Genomic DNA, 24721 nt, shown 5'->3' with positions numbered 1-24721 from the left:
TGATAGGAGTCATTCCCATGACCTTGACTACTTCTAATTCACTGCAAGTCCTGTGGGTGTTTTTGCTAAACTTCAATGATCTTATGCACATGTAGAAATTAAGTTATATACATGTGTGTGTGTATAATGATGAAGTGTAAGCGCATAGTCATTAATGAGCGAGAGCATATCAAAATTCTACTAATCACTCTATTCCACTTACTAGTTTTAGGCAATAATGTTACTGGAGCTATTATTGCTCTAAATGTTTATTAATAGAAGAAAAGACAAAAAGAATATTTCTTTGATGTTCTTGGTAATAAGTTGAATAATGGAAAAGATGCTATATATAATAATTGATGATTTATGTGATAGCCATGATTGATTTACTAATATTTTGCCTTTTTACTGGCAGCTGATCTGAGGAGGACCTTGAAACTCACTTTGGTCAACTTGAAAAGTTTTAATTTGCAAAAGATAAGTTTAGTAACGAAAACATTATGGGTAGAGGCGGGTTTGGTGAGGTTGCTTCTATGTATGCATTTCTTATAATTCAATTTTGATACCTTATTATTTAAACAGAATAAGACAATATCAACTGCAACAAATTAAACATATGGCATATTTCAAATCTAGACTTTGAAGCAAGTCGTTAAAAGTTTCATATGAGGTACAAAGCAAACAATGAGCCAAATCTCCAAGCTTTTTATTACATTATTGGCATATCTTCATTCGCTAAATGTTGGATTGAGATATTATTGAAAGGAATTGCTAATGGAAGGCTGGAAGATAAAAGCCTTTGAGACACCTGTTGCATTGATGGTCGAGATTTGGGAGATGGGTTCAAGCATGCTAATGCTATTGTCACCAAAAGAGTTATATCTCTTGCATCTTTCTGTGATGGCAAAGGGAGACGTGAGTCTAAAATATCCTTAAGCAAAATGCTTCTTGTACAGGTCTTTGACAAAGATAATATCAAATCTCCAGGATGTCTTCCCATAATGGTTTCTAATGTCACCACCCCGAAACTATAAACATCGCATTTTTCAGTAACAACTAAGGTGTATGCAAGCTCTGCAATGGACCAAAAATTAAATAATTATGTATTTATTCTAAGACAAGCAATATACTATAGAAATAAAATACAACATAAAAGGAACAGTAGTAGAGAATTAGAAAAGCCCACCTGGAGCAACATAACCATAAGTACCAACTAAAAGAGTCTGATTAGATGTATCTGGATCAATGATCCTAGCTGTGCCAAAGTCTGATAAAAAAGCTTCCATCTTTGAGTTCAACAATATATTATTGCTTGTTATGTCTCGGTGGATAATTGAAGGAGCACAGTGATGATGCATATACAACAAAGCATTTGTTATTCCTTTAATGGCATTCACTCTCTTACTCCAATTCAACTCCTTAGCTTCATCATCATAATTCAACACATAAAAAAGGCTTCCTCTTTCCATGTATTCATATATGAGAAACATGCATTGATTATGCAAACAAAAACCATGAAGCTTTACTATATTGCGATGTCGAATTTCACTCAACATCTTCACTTCATTGTGAAAACTCTTGGCCAAAAATGTGTTTCCATATTCTCTTCTATGGAGTTTTTTCAATGCTATGATTTTGCCACTTGGAAGTTGTGCCCTATAAACACTTCTATAAGCACCAGTTCCGATACAATATTTGATGTCAAAGTCCTCTGTTGCTTCAATGATATCTTCATATGCAATTTTTCCATCATAATTCCATATGAAAAACAAATCCCCATTTTTTGCTTCTCTTGCCTTACTTATGGATTTCTTGTGCTTTTTGAATGATTCAAATAAGATAAAACCCACAACAAATGTGATGACAAGAAAAATTGTCAAAGGAATAATGATTTTCAGCCAAGACTTTGAGCCTTTATGTATCTTCTCTGGCGTAAGTAATTCTCTATTACCATTTAAAATGTCATGAGGAAAAGAGCTATAAACTTCACTTGGAACATAGCCGCTAAGAAGATTGTATGACAAGTTGATGTATTGTAGTCTACCAAATTCTCCAGGTATGCTACCAGAGATACTGTTGTAGCTTAAGTCAATGCTACATGATGGTGGCTCACTGCATATACTAGATGGTAATATTCCATTGAATTTGTTGTGACTAAAGTTACCATCAACATGTAAGTAATCATTCAAAATGTCTGGTACATTTCCATTCAAATTATTTTGGGAGACATCTACATGAAAGTGATTGTTGAAATTTTCTAATTTTTCTGGAACACCACCACTTAATTGATTTTGAGAAACATCAAAATGTTGTAAATCTCTCAAATTGAAAATCAAAGAAGGGATACCACCTGTAGTGAATAAATTTGAGTATAAATATAAGTTGTGGAGATTTGTCATAAAACCTGAAGTTTAAAGAATGACCATAACTATTTTTTTGTTTCTACTCAAATCTAACGATTCTAAATAAAGTTGGGAAGGGTGGAAGGTAGAACACCTGAAAAGTTGTTGCAAGACAAGTCCAAATAATTGAGATTTTGAAGGCCTGCTATATGAGTTGGAATGATACCTGTCACCATTCCATGAAAATTCAAATATAATATTTTTTATATTATATGAGTTGGGAAAGGTGGAAGGTAGGACACACCTGTAAGGTTGTTGCAAGACAAGTCCAAATAATTAAGATTTTGAAGACCTCCTATGTGAGTTGGAATGGTACCTGTCACCATTATATGAAAATTCGAATATAATATTTTTTTTATAACATAGTGAACAAATGTGTGCACAAATGTAAGTCTTTTATAGTTGTCATACACCCAGTACTGAACCAACGACTCCAATTAGATTGTTTCTATTCAAATTGAGTAATCTTAAATAATTAAGGTTAGTGGAAGTAAGTAAAATTATTACAAGACAAGTGTAAATATTGGATGAATGAATGAAGGGTTCTAATTTGAATTAAAGTTGTACCTGTTATCCCCATTCTAGAAATATTTAAGTATTTTAGTCTTTCTAATTCAGTGAAGTTGAGATCTACTAGTTGAGGATGCTGTGAATAGATTCTTGGTTGGTTAATTAAGATAACTCTTCCTAAGCCATCGCATGGTATGCCATCCCAGTCACAATAGTAGTGGGAGCCACCATTGCTTAAGTTCCACCATTTTCTTTGAAGCAATGCATGCTCATTCCTTGCGGTCATGGCAGTTGTGATATTATAGCCATGTGTTTGAATAACAAAAGCTTACACTATCACTTTAGAAGTTTCACTGAAGGAGTTTCCATTACAACCAAAAGCTTGTTTCTTTATTATTGTGGTTAATTCATAAAGCATTCAGCATATTATTCTCTTTTCCTTATTACATTGGGAGAATTACAATCAAGTCTTAAGGAAGAAAAATAATTACAAAATAAGTTCTAAAAATTGTCATTGTGTACTTTGGCACTTGTCATTATAGGCTGCTGAGGTTGTTATTGTTTTAGTAATTATTTCTCTTCCTTGGAGCTTGATTGTAATTCTCCCTATTATGTTTGAATTGTTTGTATCATAAAGCTTAAAAGTGACTTCGTAATGCTATAGTTTTTTTTTAGCTCAAAACATATGCTAGGTATTTTGATCATTTAAAACACGTCTTCAATGTAATATTTCATTTTTCCTTTTTTTAATTTAGATAAGGATGAGAAGTAACTCACTTGAAACAATATTGTTGTAAGACAAGTTTAGATATGTGAGTTGTAGAAGATCTTCTATTTGAGTTGGAACGGGATCTGTCAAAATCAAAACACATTCCTTTTAATTGCAAATGTATGTCTTAGGTTATTTTTGATCAAATAAAAAGTTGTTATGAAACAAGTTCAAATAATTGAGATTTTGAAGAGCTCCTATCTGCGTTGGAATGGTACCTAGTAATAACCTATTTTATTAAGTCATAAAGGTAAATATAACAGTTTTAAATTGAGTGAATTTGTAAGGTATAGTATAAGGCACATAAATTACTAGTAAGATTGTTATAAGATAAGTTCAAATTTATGAGATTAAGAAGAACTCCAATCTGAGTTGGAATGGTACTTATCAACTCTATTCCATGATTATTCAGCTATATACTACTAGTTCTTTTGTGATGCAATAAATAAATTTGTGTACAAAAACAAGTCTTTAATATTTTTCATAAAATACAAAGTTGAATGAACGGGTCCAACTGGATTGTTTCCATTCATATTGAGCAACTTTAAATGAGTAAGGTTGGCAAGAGTGTAATGTAAGTAAGATTATTGTAAGACATTAGATGAATGAACGAATGAATAAAGAGCTTCGCTTAAAATCAGAGTGGTACCTGTTAACCTCATTCTAGAAAGATATAAATATTTTAGTTTTTGTAATGTGGTGAAGTTAAGATCTACTAGCCGAGGTTGCTGTGAATGGATTCTTAGTTGTTCTATTGAAATTACATTTCCAAAGACATTACAAGATATGCTATCCCAGTCACAAGGGTAGTCGAAGCCATTATTGTAGATTATCGTCAGTTGAATAAGGTCACAATTAAGAATAAGTATCCCCTTCCAAGAATTGATGACTTGCTTGATTAACTTGTAGGTTCTTCTGTGTTCTCCAAAACTGATTTAAGGTCTGACTATCATCAGTTAAGGATCAGGGTAGAGGACATTCCCAAGACCACTTTCAAACTCGTTATGGTCACTATGAGTTTCTAGTGATGCCTTTTGGATTAACAAACACCCTAGCGGTGTTTAGGACTATATGAATAGAATTTGCAGGCCTTATTTAGATCAGTTTGTTGTAGTTTTCATTGATGATATCTCATGTACTCAAAAAGTGAGGAGGAGAATCGTAAACACCTTCATATTGTATTACAAATATAAAGAGAGAACAAGTTGTATGCCAACTTGAGCAAATGTGAGTTTTTGTTAAAGGAGGTAAAGTTTTTAGGTCATGTGGTATCTGCCAAAGGTGTGGTCGTAGATCCAAGTAAAGTAGAGGCAATGTTAAAATGGGAAACTCCCAAGTTTGTGACTAAAGTAAGAAGTTTTGTGGGGTAATCAGGTATTACCGCCATTTCATTAAAAGCTTTTCTCAAATAGCCATGCCACTAACTAACCTGATGAAGAAGGACAAACCTCTTGTATGGACAGAAAAGTGTGAAGCTACATTTCAAGTGTTGAAAATGAAGTTGACCATGACACCTGTCCTCACTATACTTGAACCATCACTATCGTATACGGTGTACACAGATGCATCTTTGAAAGGTTTGGGCAGTGTATTGATGCAAGATAATAGGGTAGTAGCTTATGCATCTGGACAATTGAGACCTCATGAGGAAAATTACCACACCTATGACTTGGAACTAGTAGCAATTGTGTTTGCCTTAAAGATTTGGAGACATCATCTTTATGGTGTGTAGTGTGAGATTTTCAGTGACCATAAAAGCTTAAAGGACCTGGTAGATCAGAAAGAGTTAAATAATCGTCAATGAAGAGGGATGGAATTCTTAGTGGATTATGATTTTGAAGAGAATACCATCCAGGGAAGGCTAATATGGTGGCTAGTATATTGGGTAGAAAGACAATTCATGTTTTCTATATGAGTATGACAGAGCATCACTTGCTAGAGGAGCTAATAGAAATACCAATTATGGCTAAGATAATGGAGATTATTGTTACTTTAAATGGAGTGCTTGGGGACTTTGACTTTTTTAAAGAGTTGAAGATAGCCCAAATGAAGGATGATGAATTAATAAGGGTAAGAGAAGAACTAGAAAATGGAGCTGTATCGGATTATGACATTGAAGACGAAGGAATCTTAAGGTCCAAGAGAAGGATTTGTGTTCCAGATAATAAAAAAATAAAAAAGACAATTCTTGAGGAGGCACATAGAACTAAATACACCATTTACTCTAGAATAACCAAGATGTACCATGATCTAAGACAAGAGTATTGGTGGCCAGGGATAAAGTGTGATATGACTAATTTGGTACTCAAGGGTTTGACTTGTTAGAAAGTCAAAATTGAACACCAACAGCCACCGAGTTTAATCCAAAACTTGGAAATCTCTAAGTGAAAATAGGATATCATTTTAATGGACTTTATCATTGTAGATAGGCTAACAAAGTCATCCTACTTTCTCCCAATCAAGTCTACTTATTCTATGGAAAAACTCGCTCAATTGTACGTAGATGAGATTATGAGATTGCATGAGATACCAAAAGATATCATATCAGATTGAGATATGCAAGGAGCCTTTCACACAAAGTTGAAGTTCAATACGGCGTATCATCCCCAAACTGATGGTCAAACTGAGAGAACCATCCAAACTCTCGAGGATATGTTGAGGGCTTGTGCCATTGAATTTTTGGGTAGTTGGGATCATCATGTTCCACTAGCAGAATTCGCCTATAATAATAGCTATCATGCGAGCATCCAGATGGCACCTTATGAAGCATTGTATGGAAGAAAGTGTAAATCACCACTGTGTTGGATTGAATTGAGTGATAGAACCATTGTTGGCCCTGGCTTTGTGGATGCAACCATAAAAAAGATTGAATTAATCAAAGTTGATGACCACTCAGAGTCTCTAGAAGAGTTATGCAAATTAACGGAGGCCTTTGAAATTTGAATTGGGTGACTGTGTTTTTGAAAGTTTCACTAGTGACTGGTATTGGTAGATCTATTAAGGCCAAGAAGCTGACTCCTCGATACCTTAGACCTTATGAGAAGTGAATTGGACCGATCACTTATCAAATTACATTACCACCGCATCTCTCTGATGAGCACAATGTCTTTCATGTGTCACAACTCAAGAAGTATCATCCAGATCTATCTCATGTGATCGAGACTGAGGAGATTGAGTTATAAGAGAATCTTACCTTTCAAGCTAAGCTCAAATGTATTCTAGATGTTAAGGATAAGCAACTTCGGAATAAAACAATCCAGTTACTTTAGGTTTTCTAGAAAGACATGTCTCCTGGTGATGCCCCTTGGGAAACTGAGGAGCGAATGTGACATGATTATCCACATCTGTTTTCTTAAGTATGTGTTGATGTGCTGATTATGTACTATCTTGTGTGTTGATAGTATGTGTGTAGTGATATTGTCTATTTCTTTAATGTTGTTATGTTTCTATATTTCTTACGTGTCACAAATTTTAAAGACAAAATTCTATTTAGAAGGGGAGAGCTTAACATCCTAAATGTTATTTTAGTATTAAAAAAACTATTATGATTTCAAAATAATAATAATTAAATCATATAAAATAATAATATTTTATTATTATAAATAATAATACTTTATTAAAAAAAGAGAGAAAGTAAAAAAAAAACACGCACTTTCCACCAAATTCAGTGGAAAAGGCAAGAACATTTAAGAAGAAGAAGAAAAATAGAGGAGGTTAATAAATAAAGAAATAAAAATAGGATGAGACGGTTGAGTGGGAAGGATAAATAAGAGGAGGGAGTGTTAGGTAGAGAAGAAAAGAGAAAGAGAGGGAGAGAACGAGACTCAGAGAAAGAGAGGAAGAGAGTGAAGTAGAGAAACATTAACATTTTGAAGAGTAATACAAGCTTTGTGGATTATTTAGGTACATAAAAGTACTTCTTTTTATTAAATTTTCTTTTTGAATATTTTTTATATATTTAGAGCTTTATATTAGTAGTATCATTATAATGTTTAGAGAAAATTTTGAGATTTAGGTATGAAGTAAGTATTGAGTTTTGACAATAGATGACCATAGAAATTTAAAGGTAAATAAGTAGTTAATTTTAATCAGTCCATATATGTCCATTTATTACTTTTGGTATTTGAAATCAAATTTATTTTGTTGAAAAATTTGTCATTTATGATATATATATATATCATATTTATACCAATTACAATTAAGTTAAATAATTTATTTGGGTTGTTTGATATATTATTGAAATTTTAATCAGTTTATATTTATTCATTGATTGTTTTGAAAATTTTACACTAAGATTTTAGTTGAAAAATGTATTATTGAAGAGATATAGAATGTTTTTACCAATTAAATTTAAATTAAATAACTTATTTGGGTTATTTAATATATTATTGAGATTTTGATTGGCTTAAAATATGAAATAGGTTAAGGATATATTATTGGAAAAGATTTTTAAGCTAGAAACTTAAGTTATAAATTAAAAATTTTACATAATTAAATAAAATCAATATTTATTTGTAATTTAAATGAGTTATTTGGGTAAAGAAAAATTGTTATTTGAAGTAAGAATTTTTGAGTAGTAAATATATGTATATATTAATAATAATAAATCCTATGTAATTTAAGTTATTTATTTGTATGTATATTAAATTGTATCTGCATTATTTGTAGATCATTATTTGTATATTACTTTATATTTTGGAGTCTGTAATTTGTACTTTTCTTTCTCAAGCTGTGAGTTAAGCTTGGAGTAGAGGTAACCAAGGTTAATTTATTTTATATACATGCTTTGAATTGTAAGGTGTTTACTACATTTTTATTTTCTCAAATAAATTTGTGAAAGTATGTCTATGAATAAAGTATGTATTTTTTTACATGACAAATTTTGATAAATTGGGAAGTATGCCGATTTAATTATGCCTAAATTGTATTTTATTGAGAATTATGTTTTTTTTGTGATACACTGATATTGAATTTGATATACTAATATTATATTATTAAATAAATGAAAATATGTTGTACTTTGTTTGAAACTATATCATCTTACTTCGCAGAACTATGATATTTTTAATTTATATTGTGACTAAGCATGGGGTTCATATGTGGAGGTTGAGATTTTGTTATGTGGGGGATAATTGTTCTTGAAGCCCGCGTGGTATGCCTACACTACTAATCATCCTGTTTGGTCTTTCTGTCAGACCCATATAGTTCTTCCTTTTTCTTGGCCCGAAATTGAGAAAGAGCTCCTGGGTAGACACATCTTGCACCATAGTCCATTCTTGAGATGTGTAGGTGCAAGAGGGATCCGTTGCTTGATGTGAGTGGGGTGATCTTTGACCAGGTTACTTAGCACAAAAAGCCCAGAATCTTGTCAAGGAGCCATAAGGAGAAGTATGGTGATGGGAGGCATATTTTATTGTGTTGTTGCATATGTGTACTTTTGCATGAAGTATGCCATGGTTATCATCAAAAAAATGGTTTTATAATTATGTATTAAGAAGGGATCATTTCAAATACAGTATTTTTAAATTGGAGAAAATTTGCAAGAGTAGAAATGGAAGATATATAACACACCAGTAAGATTATTAGAAGAGAAGTCTAAATAAGTAAGATTTTGAAGAGCTCTTATTTGGGATGAAATAATCCTTGTCAATAAAGATATTAGGTTGTGTGGAGGTAAATACAATATTTCAAAATTTAGTGAATTTGTAAGGTAACTGTAGAAATGGAAGATATATAACTTACTAGTAAGACAATTACAAGACAAGTCTAGCTCAATCAGATTATGAAGAGATCCTATCTGTGATGGAATGCTCCCTGTCAATAGAGGTATTAGGTTGTGAGGAGATAAATACAATATTCCAAAATTTACTTAATTTGCAAGATAAGAGTAGAAATGGAAGACATATAACTCAGCAGTATGACTGTTAGAAGACAAGTCCAGATAAGTAAGCTTTTAAAGAGCCCTTATGTGGGATGGAATAATCTCTATCAGTAGATGTACTAGGTTGTGTGGGGGTAAATATAAAATTTCTAAATTGAGTGAATTTACAAGAGTAGAAATGAAAGATATATAACTCATAAGTAAGAGTGTTAGAAGATAAGTATAGATGAATCAGATTATCAAGAGATCCTATCTGTGATGGAATGATCCTTATCAATAAAAGTATTAGGTTGTGTGGAGGTAAATATAATATTACAAAATTGAGTGAATTTACAAGATAAGAGTAGAAATGAAAGATATATAACTCATAAATAAAATTGTTAGAAGATAAGTATAGGTGAATATGATTATGAAGAGATCCTATCTGTGATGGAATGATCCTTGTCAATAAAAGCATTAGGTTGTGTGGAGATAAACACGATATTTCAAAATTTAGTGACTTTCCAAGGTAAGAGCAGAAATAGATGAAGGGAATTGAAAGACGACACGCAGCGGAAAACAACACAAAATTTTAAAACTTTTCAATCCCTTGCCCGGATCTACCGATCGCGTTTAAGTCAGGTAGTAAGAAGTATTACCTTCGGTGTTCGGTTTCCGAGTAGCTTGGTGATTCCGCCGTTCAGGATGCCTCTGCTCGCCTCCTTTATCGTTCGAAGTCGACAACTCCGGTCGGCTTCCTCTACCGGTATCCACACGAGTAGCCCTCAACCTCGAACGACGTGCTAGCGTCTATGTCCGTCTAGGGTTTCCAGAGAATCCGTCCACTCTTATCTCTCTTAGGCCGTCTCTTATCTGTTGGTTCTCTCACACCTAAAACCCTAGCTCCTCATATCAAATATATAGGATGCTATAGGTTTAATGAATAATATTTAATTTCGAAATTAACTCTAAATTAATTCCGAAATTAATACAATATCAAATATTGCCTAATCAGATAAGAGAACAATTAAATAAATATGGTTTAAATTAAATCCGTCTCACAGATTTAATTCACTTATTTATTTAATAAAGAGATGACGGAATTAATTTATATATTTAATTTATCCTTATAAATTAAATCTAACAATTAATATCTCTTATATTTATATAATAATATATATATACGAATATATATATATATACACACACGTCCATCCTATTTATTCATTGAATCTAGACATATCCTAGATTCAATGAATCTGGACATCATAACTCGTGTTGGGCTATTTTGTGTGCGACCCTGTAGGCCCATATGAAGTTGGCAGTGGGCCATTAACTATAATGACTCACAAGTCGTAAGCGGTCTCTAGCAAGACATCACGACTACCCAAATCATATGAGGATCGTTGAACGATGTAACCTTTCATACAACCATATCGCGTCCCTTTTGTCACACGACATTTTGGTCATGGACGAGGCATAGAGAACGTCATCTTCCTATTCATGACCGTTACTTTCTCGATCCCTGAGTAGTCTGAGTATAGAAACGGAACTACCTTTCCATTATAGTATGGCCATACATTTCTCAGACTCACTCATCGAGGGGCCCAGTAATGTCTCTCTACGAATGTGAGGGACAAATTCCATCTTGACCATTCATATTCCTCCGCATGAAAAACTATTAAGCCTGAACATAGTCTTTATGATCACTTGGTCAAAAGTGACTTTTGACTAGGTCAAAGCTAAGCGTCTCTTATGTAGGAATCCATGATGATCTCAAGTCAAAGGGCACAGTGACATGGTTTGTATATGAGAGAAGCTTATGACTTAACCCATGCAGCTCTCTCATAGCGGGTCAGTCCAACACCTTGTACTCTTACATGTGCCTATGACTTTAATTTATATCTCTATATATCTTTAAAGTCATACTGGTCTTATTTCATCTTTGCTCCCACATAGATGACCGACCAGGGACATTTAGGATAAACCATGAGTTATCCAAGGATAGTCATCACAGTAAACATGCAAATAATATGATAACGTAATTAATAAATTCATAAATGAACAATGTTCAAAACATAATGATTGGCCCCTAGGGCACAATTTCCAACAATAGAAGATATGTAACTCACCGGTAAGACTATTGGAATGCAAGCGTAGTTCAATCAGATTATGGAGAGATCCTATCTGTGATGGAATGCTCCCTGTCAATAGAGGTATTAGGTTGTGGGAAGATAAGTACAATATTCAAAAATTTACTTAATTTGCAAGCTAAGAGTAGAAATGGAAGATATATAACTCACCAGTAAGACTGTTGGAAGATATGTCCAGATAAGTGAGATTTTGAAGAGCTCCTATTTGGGATGGAATAATCACTGTCAATAGAAGTGTTAGGTTGTGTGGAGATAAATACAATATTTCAAAATTTAGTGACTTTCCAAGGTAAGAGCAGAAATGAAAGATATGTAACTCGACGGTAAGACTGTTAGAATACAAGCGTAGTTCAATCAGATTATGCAGCGATCCTATCTGTGATGGAATGATCCTTGTTAATAGAGGTATTAGGTCATTGGGAGATAAATACAATATTAAAAAATTTACTTAATTTTCAAGCTAAGAGTAGAAATGAAAGATATATTACTCATCAAATAAGCCCAGATAAGTGAGATTTTGAAGAGCTCCTATTTGGTATGGAATCATCCCCGTCAATAGAGGTATTAGGTTGTGTAGGAGTAAATATAATATTTCTAAATTGAGTGAATTTACAAGGTAAGAGTAGAAATGAAAGATATATGACTCATAAGTAAGAGTGTTAGAAGATAAGTATAGATGAATCATATTATCAAGAGATCCTATCTATGATGGAATGATCCTTGCCAATAAAAGAATTAGGTTGTGTTGAGATAAATATAATATTTCCAAATTTAGTGAATTTACAAGATAAGAGTAGAAATGAAAGATATATAACTCATAAGTAAGATTGTTAGAAGATAAGTATAGATGAATATGATTATGAAGAGATCCTATCTGTGATGGAATGATCCTTGTCAATAAAAGTATTAGGTTGTGCGGAGATAAATACAATACTTCAAAATTGAGCGAATTTGCAAGGTAAGAGCAGAAATAGAAGATACATGACTCACCAGATAGATTGTTGTGAAACAACTGTAAATAAATGAGCTTTTGAAGAGCTCCTATTTGAGATGGAATAATCCCTGTCAATAGAAGTATTAGGTTGTGTGGAGGTAAATACAATATTTTCAAATTGAGTGAATTTAAAAGATAAGAGTAGAAATGAAAGATATATAGCTCACCAGTAAGACTGTTGAAAGATATGTCCAGATAAGTGAGATTTTGAACAGCTCCTATTTGGCATGGAATAATCCCTGTAAATAGAAGTATTAGGTTGTGTGGAGGCAAATACAATATTTCAAAATTTAGTGAATTTGCAAGGTAATAGGAGAAATGGAAGATATCTAACTCACCAGTAAGACTGTTATAAGACAAGTCCAGATCAGTGAGATTTTGAAGATATCCTATCTGTGACGGAATGATCTCTGTCAATAGAGGTATTAGGTTGTGTGGGGGTAAATATAATATTTCCAAATTGAGTGAATTTACAAGGTAAGAGTAGAAATGAACGATATATAACTCATAAGTAAGATTGTTAGAAGATAAGTATAGATGAATCATATTATAAAGAGATCCTATCTGTGATGGAATGATTCTTGTTAATAAAAGTTTTAGGCTGTGTGGAGATAAATTGATATTTCAAAATTGATTGAATTTACAAGATAAGAGTAGAAATGAAAGATATATAACTCATAAGTAAGATTGTTCGAAAATAAGTATAGATAAATCGGATTATCAAGAGATCCTTTCTGTGATGGAATGATCCTTGTCAATAAAAGTATTAGGTTGTGTTGAGATAAATATGATATTTCCAAATTGAGTGAATTTAAAAGATAAGAGTAGAAATGAAAGATATATAACTCATAAGTAACATTGTTAGAAGATAAGTATAGATGAATATGATTATGAAGAGATCCTATCTGTGATGGAATGATCCCTGTCAATAAAGGTATTAGGTTGTGTGGGGGTAAATATGATATTTCCCAATTGAGTGAATTTACAAGGTAAGAGTGGAAATGAAAGATATATAACTCATAAGATTGTTAGAAGATAAGTATAGATGAATCAGATTATCAAGATATCCTATCTGTGATGGAATGATCCTTGTCAGTAAAAGCATTAGGTTGTGTGGAGATAAATATAATATTTCCAAATTGAGTGAATTTACAAGATAAGAGTAGAAATGAAAGATATATATAACTCATAACTAAGATTGTTAAAAGATAATTATAGATGAATATGATTATGAAGAGATCCTATTTGTGAGGGATGATCTTTGTCAATAAAAGTATTAGATTGTGTGGAGATAAATACAATACTTCAAAAATGAATGAATTTGCAAGGTAAGAGCATAAATAGAAGATACGTGACTCACCAGTAAGATTGTTGTCAAACAACTCCAAATAAATGAGCTTTTGAAGAGCTCCTATTTGGGATGGAATAATCCCTGTAAATAGAAGTATTAGGTTGTGTGGAGATAAACACGATATTTCAAAATTTAGTGACTTTCCAAGGTAAGAGTAGAAATAGAAGATATGTAACTCACCGGTAAGACTGTTGAAATACAAGCGTAGTTCAATCAGATTATGTAGAGATCCTATCTGTGATGGAATGATCCCTGTCGATAGAGGTATTAGGGTGTGGGGAGATGAATACAATATTTGAAAATTCACTTAATTTGCAAGCTAAGGGTAGAAATGAAAGATATATAACTCATCCGTAAGACTGTTAGAAGATAAGTCCAGATAAGTCCATAAAAGAGTAGAAATAGAAGATATATAACTCACCAGTAAGACTGTTATAAGACAAGTCCAGATAAGTGAGATTTTGAAGATATCCTATCTGTGTTGGAATGATCCCTGTCAATAGAGGTATTAGGTTGTGTAGGGGTAAATATAATATTTTCAAATTGAGTGAAGTTACAAGGTAAGAGTTGAAAGGAAAGATATATAACTCATAAGTAAGATTGTTAGAAGATAAGTATAGATGAATCAGATTATAAAGGGATCCTATCTGTGATGGAATGATCCTTGTCAATAAAAGTATTAGGTTGTGTCGAGATAAATATAATATTTCCAAATTGAGTGAATTTACAAGACAAGAGTAGAAATGAAAGATATATAACTCATAAGTAAGATTGTTAGAAGATAAGTATAAGATAAATATAATATTTCCAAATTGAGTGAATTTACAAGACAAGAGTAGAAATGAAAGATATATAACTCATAAGTAAGATTGTTAGAAGATAAGTATAGATGAATATGATTATGAAGAGATCCTATCTGTGGTGGAATGATCCTTGTCAATAAAAGTATTAAGTTGTGTGGAGATCAGTACAATACTTCAAAATTGAGTGAATTTGCAAGGTAAGAGCAGAAATAGAAGATACATGACTCACCAATAAGACTGTTGTCAAATAAATCCAAATAAGTGAGCTTTTGAAGAGCTCCTATTTGGGATGGAATAATCCCTGTTGATAGAAGTATTAGGTTGTATGGTGGTAAATATAATATTTTTGAATTAAGTTAATTTGCATAGTAAGAGTAGAAGTACAAGATATACAACTCACCAGTAAGATTGTTAAAAGATAAGTTTAGATGGATAAGTTTATGAAGAGATCCTATCTGACTTGGAATGGTATCTATCAAACCCCTTTCAGAAAGTGTGAGACGTTCTAGATTGGGAAATGCAGTGAAATTAAAATCTGCTAGACGGTAGCATTGTGTAGTCATCTGTTGATAATTCATCTCAACAAGGCTTCCAAAATCATTGCAAGATATGCCTTCCCAGTGACAAGGGTCTGACAAGTTGTGGGCTCTGTTGCTAAAATTCCAACATTTGGTCTGAAGTAAAGCATGTTTCTCCTCTTCTATCATGGCAACTGATGCTACACCATTAATGTGGAAGCAAGTTATTACAACAAAGCATAATAAAAATACCACTCTCATCACACCCATCGTCAGTTTCTTTGTCTACACAAAGCAATCATAAAATGAGTGCATCCGTAGAGTCTCTATATATAGAGCAATATTATTGAATCTCCCTTCGACGCGTCAAAGTCGTTGAAGTGTGTAGGTCCAATGGCAAATCGTCATGTGAGATTGCCTCAGTTGTTAATTAATGTTCTTAGTCAATATTAAAGTCTTTAGTCTTTGGAGTTATTATAGTGAAAATGGGCATGAAATTGCCAAATATGAGATGATGAACATCACAGCATAGTGGTCTGATGGAACTCTGAGTTAAAGAACCCATTATTTTTAACTTTTAGGATTATATTTTGAAAGACAAATCAAATTATGGAAATATACCTTTTCTTACCACTAGTTGCTAGCATGTTTCTCCTTTGCTATCATGGAGGTGGCAATATTATTAAAGAAAGTAATGGCAGGACATAGTCAGAAAATCACTATTTACCATCACAGTGCTTATTGTTGGAGTGGTCGACATAATTTCGGAGAATGCCACTGATTCATGCAACGTGATCATCAAATGAGTGCAGAGGTTGAGTCTTTATAGAAGCATAAATTTATTTTTCTTAAAAACAAAAGTATAACTTTTAAGTGACATATAAAGAAATGTGTTAACTAACTTTGACTATTAAAAATAAAAAAAACAGAAAGTAAATAAAACAAAAGCTTGTTTGATTTTATGCTCAACTTTTATGTTTTTAGAACTACTTTTTAGAATAATTTTTGAATACCAAAAATAAAAAAAAAATAAAAGATGTTAGAATCATTATTTCAAAAACCATACATAAAATGGTGAAGTGAAGGGTCAAAACTAGTTTGTTTTATTAACTTGATATAATTAACAGAAATATAATATTCTGCATCTCTTCCCTAATTTTGTAAAACAAAAGGAAGAAAAATAAAAAAAGCGTTTTGATTTTTTTTTTGTTTTAAGAACAAATTTTAATTTTGTTGCGGAAAAGCTTAATAAAAATACCACTATGACGCCCATCTTTTATTTAATTTCCTTCCACAAAGTGATGGTCACAAAATGAGTACAGTCTCAAGAGTCTTTACATAGAGAAATATTGAAATAACAAAAGGCAAAGGCTTATTTCTCTTTCGTATTGTTATGCAATCTTTATTTCTCTTTTGCAATGAAAGTTATGCGCACTTCATTATTCACTCTGGTTATTAATTGATAGGGCATTTATTAGTATTATGATCATCATATTTAAATTATTTACATCATAAATTGTAAAATGACTTTTAGATATTATTTATCACACTTTTGTTTTACTCAAAATGTGTACATTTTTTTATCAAAAAAATAGGGTTAAAGGTTAAAAACACTTATGAAAATATACCAAAACTTTACTTAACACCATGAACTTTTTTTGTGATCGAATTTACCAATTCAAGTTTGAAAAAGAGATTAACAATGTCAGCGTTGTTAAAATTAACAAACATCAATTTTTTTGTTGTGGGACCCACAGTTTTTTTAATAAAAATACCAAAATACCCTCAACTAAAACGGAAAAAAATTTAGAATCACATGAACTTATACTTAAAGTTGACCAAACACCATATAATATATATAAAAGTATCAAAATACACCCAATCTCGAAAAGCTATTGTATTAGAGTGTGTTAAAGATTATTAATTATAATAAAATTTTTATAATTAAAATAACTAACATAAAAAAGTTTAAGCTTGAATTGGATTGCTCTTCAATGTTAAGTTATTTATGTCCCCAATCTTTTTTTTTTTTAGTAGACATTATGGATATCTTTTAAAAATAAGTTACTTATATCAACAATACATGGAGCTGTGTGTTTATCCTCTAGTCTATGTTATCAAGTTTAATAGTGAACCTAAAATTTCTTTTATGTTTATGTTTAAATTCTTTGAGAAAATTTAAGGCTATTTTTCGTAGTTACAAAAATATTTAATTATTATGTATAATATTTATGCTATTAAAATATTTTCAGCCATTAATGAATAGAATAACTATAACAATAGGCTAGTTTTTATAGAAAGCGAAAAAATTGGCTAATAAAAAGCTATTGAAAAAGATTAATAATCTTTTTAATTATAAAGATTGGTGATATAAAAATTTATTATACTTAATAATATCTAACACACTCTAATGCAATAGCCTTTCAAAATTGATGGTATTTTGGTACTTTTATTAAAAATCATATGGTGTTTGATGAAGTTCATGAGTATTTTTTATCCTTAACTTGTTTTTGGATTAATTAGGGGTATTTTGATACTTTCACTAAAAAAAAATCATGAGTCCCATTGCTAAAAAAGGGACATTTGTTAATTTTGATATCATTGGCATTATTGAACTCTTTTTAAATTTGAATTAGTCAATTTCAACCCAAAGAAAATTCATGATATTGGGTGAAGTTTTAGTATATTTTTATAAATATTTTTGACCCTTAACCCTAAAAAATACAAACACCATGGAAACTAGTTTTTCTCTTCACATGGATTTATATTTATCAAATTGTTTTCTTTTTAAAACTTTGTACGTATATAATCTGTGAGAATAGATTACTGTAATAATCGTAATAGATAGTAGAGATTTCCCCCCCTTCTTTTTTGAAAAATCAAAGAAGAATAAGAAAAGAATATCATTGTTAATGTCTTCGTCAATATTAAAGTCTTGTATAGTAAAAATAGACAAGAGATTGCTAAACATGAGATGAACGCCACAACACATATAGAGATCCTATGAAAATCCATAAAAAGCAAACTCCTTATTAAAGACGTGGAAGGCGGGCACACATTAGAGTCAAAAGTCTTTGGAGAACATCCAAATTAAGACAATAGACATAAAGTAAAGTGTGAGAAGGGCATAATAAAATACAAAACTGGTCTATTGGGTCCCACATAATAGGAATTGGAATACAATAAACTTCAAATATGCTAAATAGATTCACATGAAGTGGATGACAATTAATTAGAAATGCCTAAATTTTTTCTAATTAACTGTCTTGGAAAAAACTACCACCCTCCATGAACTTCTACCAAATGGTCAAGCTTAGCCTTAACATTTCTTTCTCTAGTGGCCTAAAGGGTATCTGCAGCTCCAGAGTGATCAAACACAAAGTTTGAACATTTTTAAAATAATAGCGTTGTGGTCTAACGGCATATGAAAAATCTTTTCTAAAAGAAAGGTCACAGGTTTGATATCCCCTGTAATATAATCCTAGGCCTTTAGTACCTACTCAGCTGCCCTTTTCATTGAAAAAAACAAGCTTGAACATCTTTAGATATTTTTTTATGTAAGATTATGGGTTGAAACTTTAAAGATTCAAACTAAAATTATGCTAACTCCTGATTTTTTTGTTTATAGTAATGCTTAAATTTGTATTAGTAGTTGGAGATTACGAATTTCGATGTCCTGTTGTGGGATTTGTGTGCAGTGTTCAAGCGTCCCCAACCAGAAAAGAAGAAAAGAAGAAGAAGATAAATGTACTATATAACTAAAAGAATATAAAAGTATCATAAAAACGTAGAACGGAAACTCATGCCCGAAAACGTCAACTTTTTTCACCCGTAACTTTTTTTTTCATTTTAATTAGGGGTATTTTGTTACTTTCACAAAAAAAATCATGGGTCCCATTGCTAAAAAAGGGACATTTGTTAATTTTGATAGCATTGGCATTATTGAGCTCTTTTTAAATTTGAATTAGTCAATTTGAACCCAAAGAATATTCACGATGTTGGGTGAAGTTTTAGTATATTTTCATATATATATATATATATATATTTGACCCTTGACCTTAAAAAATACTACATCCGGTTCTTAATATAAAATCTTGTTTGACTTTTATTTTGGTCCTAAATACAAGACCCCAATCCATTTTATCTATCATATGTATACATTTTTTAAGGTAGTTTTTCTAATAATAACAGTTCTAGCCAATACATTTGATTAGTAAGGATATTTTAGAAAAGACAACATATATTTATTACAAATAACTAACTTAACTTATTTTTTTAATCTCTTCAAATTAGTCAACTAACTTTTATAATTAGGACCGGAGGTAATATAAACACTATGGAAACCAGTTTTTCTCTTCACATGGATTTCATCTATTTATCAAATTGTATTTTTTAAAAACTTTGTATGTATATAATCTGTGAAAATAGATGACGGTAGTAATTGTAATAGATAATAAAGTTTTTCCCCCTTCTTTTTTGAAAAATCAAAGAAGAATAAAAAAAGAATATCATTGTTAATGGTCTTTGTCAATATTAAAGTCTTGCACGGTAAAAATAGACAAGAGATTGCTAAACATGAGATGAATGCCACAACACATATAAAGGTCCTATAAAAATCCGAAAAAAGCAAACTCATTATTAAAGACGTGTAAGATGAGCACACATTCTGAGTCAAAAGTCTTTGGAGAACGTCCAAATTAAGGCAGTGGATATAAATGTAACGTGTGAGAAGGGCATAATAAAATACAAAACTAGTCTATTGGATCCCACATAGTTAGAATTGGAATAAAATAAACTCTCAAATATGCTAAATAGATTCACATGAAGAGGATGACAATTAACTAGAAATGCCTAAACTTTTTCTAATTACTTGTTTTGGAAAATACTGCCACCCTTCATGAACTTCCACCAAATGGTCAAGCTTAGCCTTAACAATTCTATCTCTGGTGGCCTATATGGTATTTGCAGCTCCAGGTTGATCAAACACAAGGTTTGAACATTTTTAAAATAATAGTGTTGTGGTCTAATGGCATATGAGAAATCTTTTCTAAAAGAAAGGTCACAGGTTTGATATCCCTTGTAATATAATCCCATGCCTTTAGTACCTACTCAGCTGCCCTTTTCATTTAAAAAAACAAGCTTGAACATCTTTAAATATTTTTTTTATGTAAGGTTATGTGTTGAAAGTTTAAAGATGCAAACTAAAATTATGCTAACTCCTGATTTTTTGTTTATAGTAATGCTTAAATTTGTATTAGTAGTTGGAGATTAGGGATTTCGATGTCCTGTTGTGGATTCTCAACCAGAAAAGAAGAAGATAATAAATGTACTATATAACTAAAAGAATATAAAAATATCATAAAAATGTAGAAGGGAAACCCATGCCCGAAAACATCAACTTTTTACATCTAAAAATTCAAAAGTCTACAACTACTATTTTTATGGTCTGGTCTTAAAGACCATTCCAAACGCGTTTTTTTTTTTATAAGTAGATTTTACGAGTATGACAGTTTTTTAACTTAATTATGTGCAACTATATAGAATTATTATTCAGGTTTTATTCCATAATCCGTCATTGTAAAATAATAAAGTGATAAGAAGAATATTTTTTACAAAAAAAATATTAAGTAATACCAACAACCTAGTTAAGCGTTTACACATTCTCTTAATTTGTGTAAGAAGCAAGTTAAAACAAAGATTAAAAGGAAATAAAATCTAGCTGTATCAAGAAAATAATCTAAACTACAGTAAATGTTAGGAGGGATTGGAAGAGATGACTTCAATTATCATAGCCTCAATTAGATAAGTGATAATAAATTGAGAGAATTGTTGTGAAGTCCCAAGTGAAAAATATAATTACTAGTATAGCATGCAATAATAACTTTCAGAGTAATAAATAATAACTACTCATTTGTCACAGGGACTAATTGATAATTATCTTCTTTTTTCTTTGGACCTTATCATAATTCTCTCTAATAAATTCTCACAAAAATAATGACAAAAAGGACATCAACAGTCATCAATGAGAAAAATGCCGGAGACGAATCAGTATGTAATAATGATAAGCTCGGACGTATAAAAAAATATGACATATTAACTAATCAAGAAACTTTTTAATAATTAAATTATTTACGTAGGACTGTACCATAATTTTCCCAAAATATAACGTGTGGAATGGGCACAATTGAATACAAAGTTAGTCCATTGATCTAGAGCTGGAGAAGCGGGCTAGCGGTGTCGGTATAGCCCAGCCTGCGGTGGTGTAGGCTGAAAGTAACTGTGCTCGCCAAGCCTACCAGCTCCCTTTTATTTTTTTATTTTTTTAAAAAAATGCTAAATTATTTCCACACACTAGTAAATGATCTATATATCCGTCTCCTTATCTCTGCAATATATAGCCATATATTTAAAAACTGATAGGTGTGAGCGAGTTTAAAAAAATAAAGTTCCAAACGTAAGCCTAATATGCCACTATTTATTATTTTTTTATGCAATATTGATTAATTTTTAGATAAAAAGCTCGTATCATTGCCTTCTAATAAGGCTTCATTTGCTTCCTTTATCCGCATATAAGTCTTAGGTAATGGATCTTGTAACCTCTTGATTCTTTCTCTTGTTATTTGGCGCTTTGATGTTAAATCCTCCACTTCAGATATTTCTATTAGAAATGGTAACAACGCCTAAAATAGGAACCTAGTGAATTGGGCGCCTAGAAAATTTTCGCTACTTTTTGAAACTATTTCTACAGCAGCACTATAAGATACATTTGAGTCATCTTTATTATAAAACTTGTTTTCTAGAAAGATAAATCAATTTTCTAAGCTTAATGATTATTTAGGAAAATGTTTCCAAGTGGAAGGGTAGAGTGTTAGATAAGAAGCAATTCAAGTTCAGTTTTAACATAAATTGAAGCTACTCTTTATTATAGGAGTGTAAGGAGCGGGTAATTTTGATAATTGCTTTTACTTTAAAACCACATGCTATATACTTTAGTTATAACATGTAATAAATTAAATATCACTTGGATATATAATGAATGAATTATTGTAAACAACATCTGCCCGGTTCTATGGGTTTACCGAAATCAGTCACCTTACAGTCATTTTCCTCACAAGACAATAATCTTTGGCATTTGTCTGTGATCGTAACATCTTGAAAGAGCCAATAGTGACTGTGAAAAAAGATAATTAATCCACCATTCCTCACATGCCATCTGCTTCCTTGGTCATTAAGAAGATTCACTCGGCTCCACAATACTGCCTCCAGTCCTAAGTATAAGAGTTAGTTGACTAATTTGAGGAGATTAACGAAAGAAGTTAAGTTAGTTATTTGTAATAAATAAGCATTGTCTTTCTTAAAATATCATTGCTCATCAAGTGTATTGGCTAGAACTACCATTGCTAGAAGGACTGTCTTGGAAAAGAAAAGTATAAATATGAGAGACAAAGTGGATTGATGTCTTATATTTAAGGCCAAAATAAAAGTCAAACAAGATCTTATATTAAAGACTAAAGGTAGTATATCTCTTTTCACTAACAAATTAATCTCCACAATATATTTAGAGTCCCCCTGCTGAGCATTAGGCAGATGCACTTGGTTCCTAATCATATACTACCTCCAATTCTTAATCTAAAAGCTAGTTGACTAATTTAGTAAATTAAAAAAATTATTTATGTTAGTTATTTGGAATGAATAAATATTTTTTTTTCTAAAATGTCCTTACTAATCAAGAGTATTGGATAGAACTATTATTATTACAAGGATTGCTTTAGAAAAAAATAGATAAACATAAGAGATAAAGTGGATTGATGTCTTATATTTAAGATTAAAATAAAAGTCAAACGGGTTTTATATCAAATACAGGAGGCAATACTTATGATGCAATACCTTATTATTAGCCCACTGTGCATTGGAGCCAACCACTAGTTTCACCAAGCCAAGTTAGCTCCAAAAGCCCACTTGACTGAAGCTAATCTCTTAAATCCTGAGCCAGCTCCATAATTATGTGGAAGAGTATTAATTCTCCCCCTTCCAATCGGATGAAAGCCATGCTGGAGATGATTCTTCCCCAAATGAAATTTTCGCTGAATTCTTTCTATTTCATAGCAAATGTTCATCGGTAGCTTAGCAACTTGCATAGGATATATTGGAACTGTACTTAAAAACGACTTGGCAAGAGTAATTGTTCCGGTAGTTATGAGGCAATTCGCTTTCCAAGCATCAAGTTTAGATTTGACTCTGTCCACTATATATTAAAAGGTCTCTGTAGGACTTCCATTTCTAGAGAGGGAAGCCCAAGTATGTCTACCAATCTCCTCTGTAATCTTCATGCCAGTCAGCAAGCTAATTTTCCTCCTTAGAGCCTCGGGAACTCCAAGAGAGAAGAAAATGTGATAACCTGTTCATACACAAGACAAACAAGTAGGGTGGCTCCTTGGGAGAGTCCCCTCTTTGGAACAAAATAATTAGTAAGATGCCCACTCCAAAGAACATTATAAGAGGGGGTGGAAACACACTGCATGATGGGATTTATGAAATTACTCTCCATTCTTGCCTCCGAGAGCACCTTCAGTAAGAAACTCCATTTGATTCTGTCATAGACCTTCTAGAGATTAATCTCTTAAGGACATAAAACCTCTCTTGCCTCTCGCTTACCTCAGAGTATGCATTAAGGAATTAATGGCAGTAAATTTTTATTATTTCGTGTTTTTATTTGGGAAAAATTTGAGTTTGTCTTTCCTCTATCCCGGTGTTTGGATCAATGAATGCCTACTGAGAGAAAGCCAAACCATATTTAAAAAAAAAAACATTTTGCTTTTTAAACCAAATAGAGCCGAGTTCATCGTATGGTTGGTAATTTTTTTAATTTTTAAAAATAATATTAATTTTCAAAAAAATAAAAACCTTTACTGATAAATTAAGAATTCCTGTTTTGGCCTAATTTGATTTTGATCAAGAATTGAGTTTGAAAATAAATTTGAGTTCTTTTATAACAAAAAAAAAGCATTAAATTAAAGTTAAAATAATAAAGCTCTTCAGTTCTTATGACAGAAGGATTCAATAAAATTAAAAATAAAAAAGCTTGAGTTTTAAACCTGTTTCACTGGGGGGAAAAACCTTCAATGACAGTTGTTGCAACAAATTTTTTGAGTTGATGACATATGTCTATTTGTCATTTTAATTAAGCACCAACCTAAACATGTTATGATTCTTAGTTGTCTATTATTTATCATTTCAATTAAGCACCGATCTAAATGTGTTGTGATTCTTTCTCTAATGAGCTAATATCTAACGATCATAAGATCTCACTCTCAATACCCAGTGGTTATAAGATTATCCTATTAAAGTTGGTAATAAGTGGGTTTTGCCAACCCACCAAGGT

General features: G+C 31.6%; 1 protein-coding gene across 6 annotated transcripts; it reads right to left on the bottom strand.

The window, feature by feature from the left end:
- Positions 1 to 578: 578 nt before the first annotated feature.
- On the bottom strand, positions 579 to 15587 carry LOC114750707 (probable leucine-rich repeat receptor-like protein kinase At1g35710). Of its 6 annotated transcripts, XM_028939305.1 has the most exons (14): positions 15222 to 15587; positions 15051 to 15122; positions 14440 to 14511; positions 14199 to 14270; positions 12835 to 12906; positions 11824 to 11895; positions 11653 to 11724; positions 9403 to 9474; positions 3669 to 3743; positions 2949 to 3167; positions 2626 to 2697; positions 2476 to 2547; positions 1166 to 2329; positions 579 to 1053 (listed from the first exon to the last, which is right to left on the bottom strand). In XM_028939305.1, exons 1-14 carry the CDS (start codon positions 15526 to 15528, stop codon positions 689 to 691), a joined length of 2778 nt encoding a protein of 925 aa, XP_028795138.1. In that variant the 5' UTR covers positions 15529 to 15587; the 3' UTR covers positions 579 to 688. The 6 variants fall into 6 exon arrangements, with proteins under 6 accessions (XP_028795138.1, XP_028795142.1, XP_028795139.1 ...); XM_028939309.1 differs by lacking the exon at positions 2949 to 3167; XM_028939306.1 differs by lacking the exon at positions 11824 to 11895.
- Positions 15588 to 24721: the final 9134 nt, after the last annotated feature.

The sequence above is a fragment of the Neltuma alba genome, unplaced genomic scaffold (genome assembly GCF_004799145.2).
Source record: "Neltuma alba isolate B1F8T4 unplaced genomic scaffold, ASM479914v2 tig00006621_pilon, whole genome shotgun sequence".
Classification (NCBI taxonomy): Eukaryota; Viridiplantae; Streptophyta; class Magnoliopsida; order Fabales; family Fabaceae; genus Neltuma; species Neltuma alba.
This window is presented reverse-complemented; position numbering and strand designations above follow the sequence as displayed.

Coding starts and splice junctions, on each gene's coding strand:
- LOC114750707 (XM_028939305.1), bottom strand. CDS start 15,528: ATGATAGAAGAGGAGAAACATGCTTTACTTCAGACCAAATGTTGGAAT. Junction 15,123..15,221: donor ATCTTTTAACAATCTTACTG/GTGAGTTGTATA, acceptor TTCTATCAACAG/GGATTATTCCATCCCAAATA. Junction 11,896..12,834: donor ATCTTTCAACAGTCTTACTG/GTGAGCTATATA, acceptor TTCTATTGACAG/TGATTATTCCATCCCAAATA.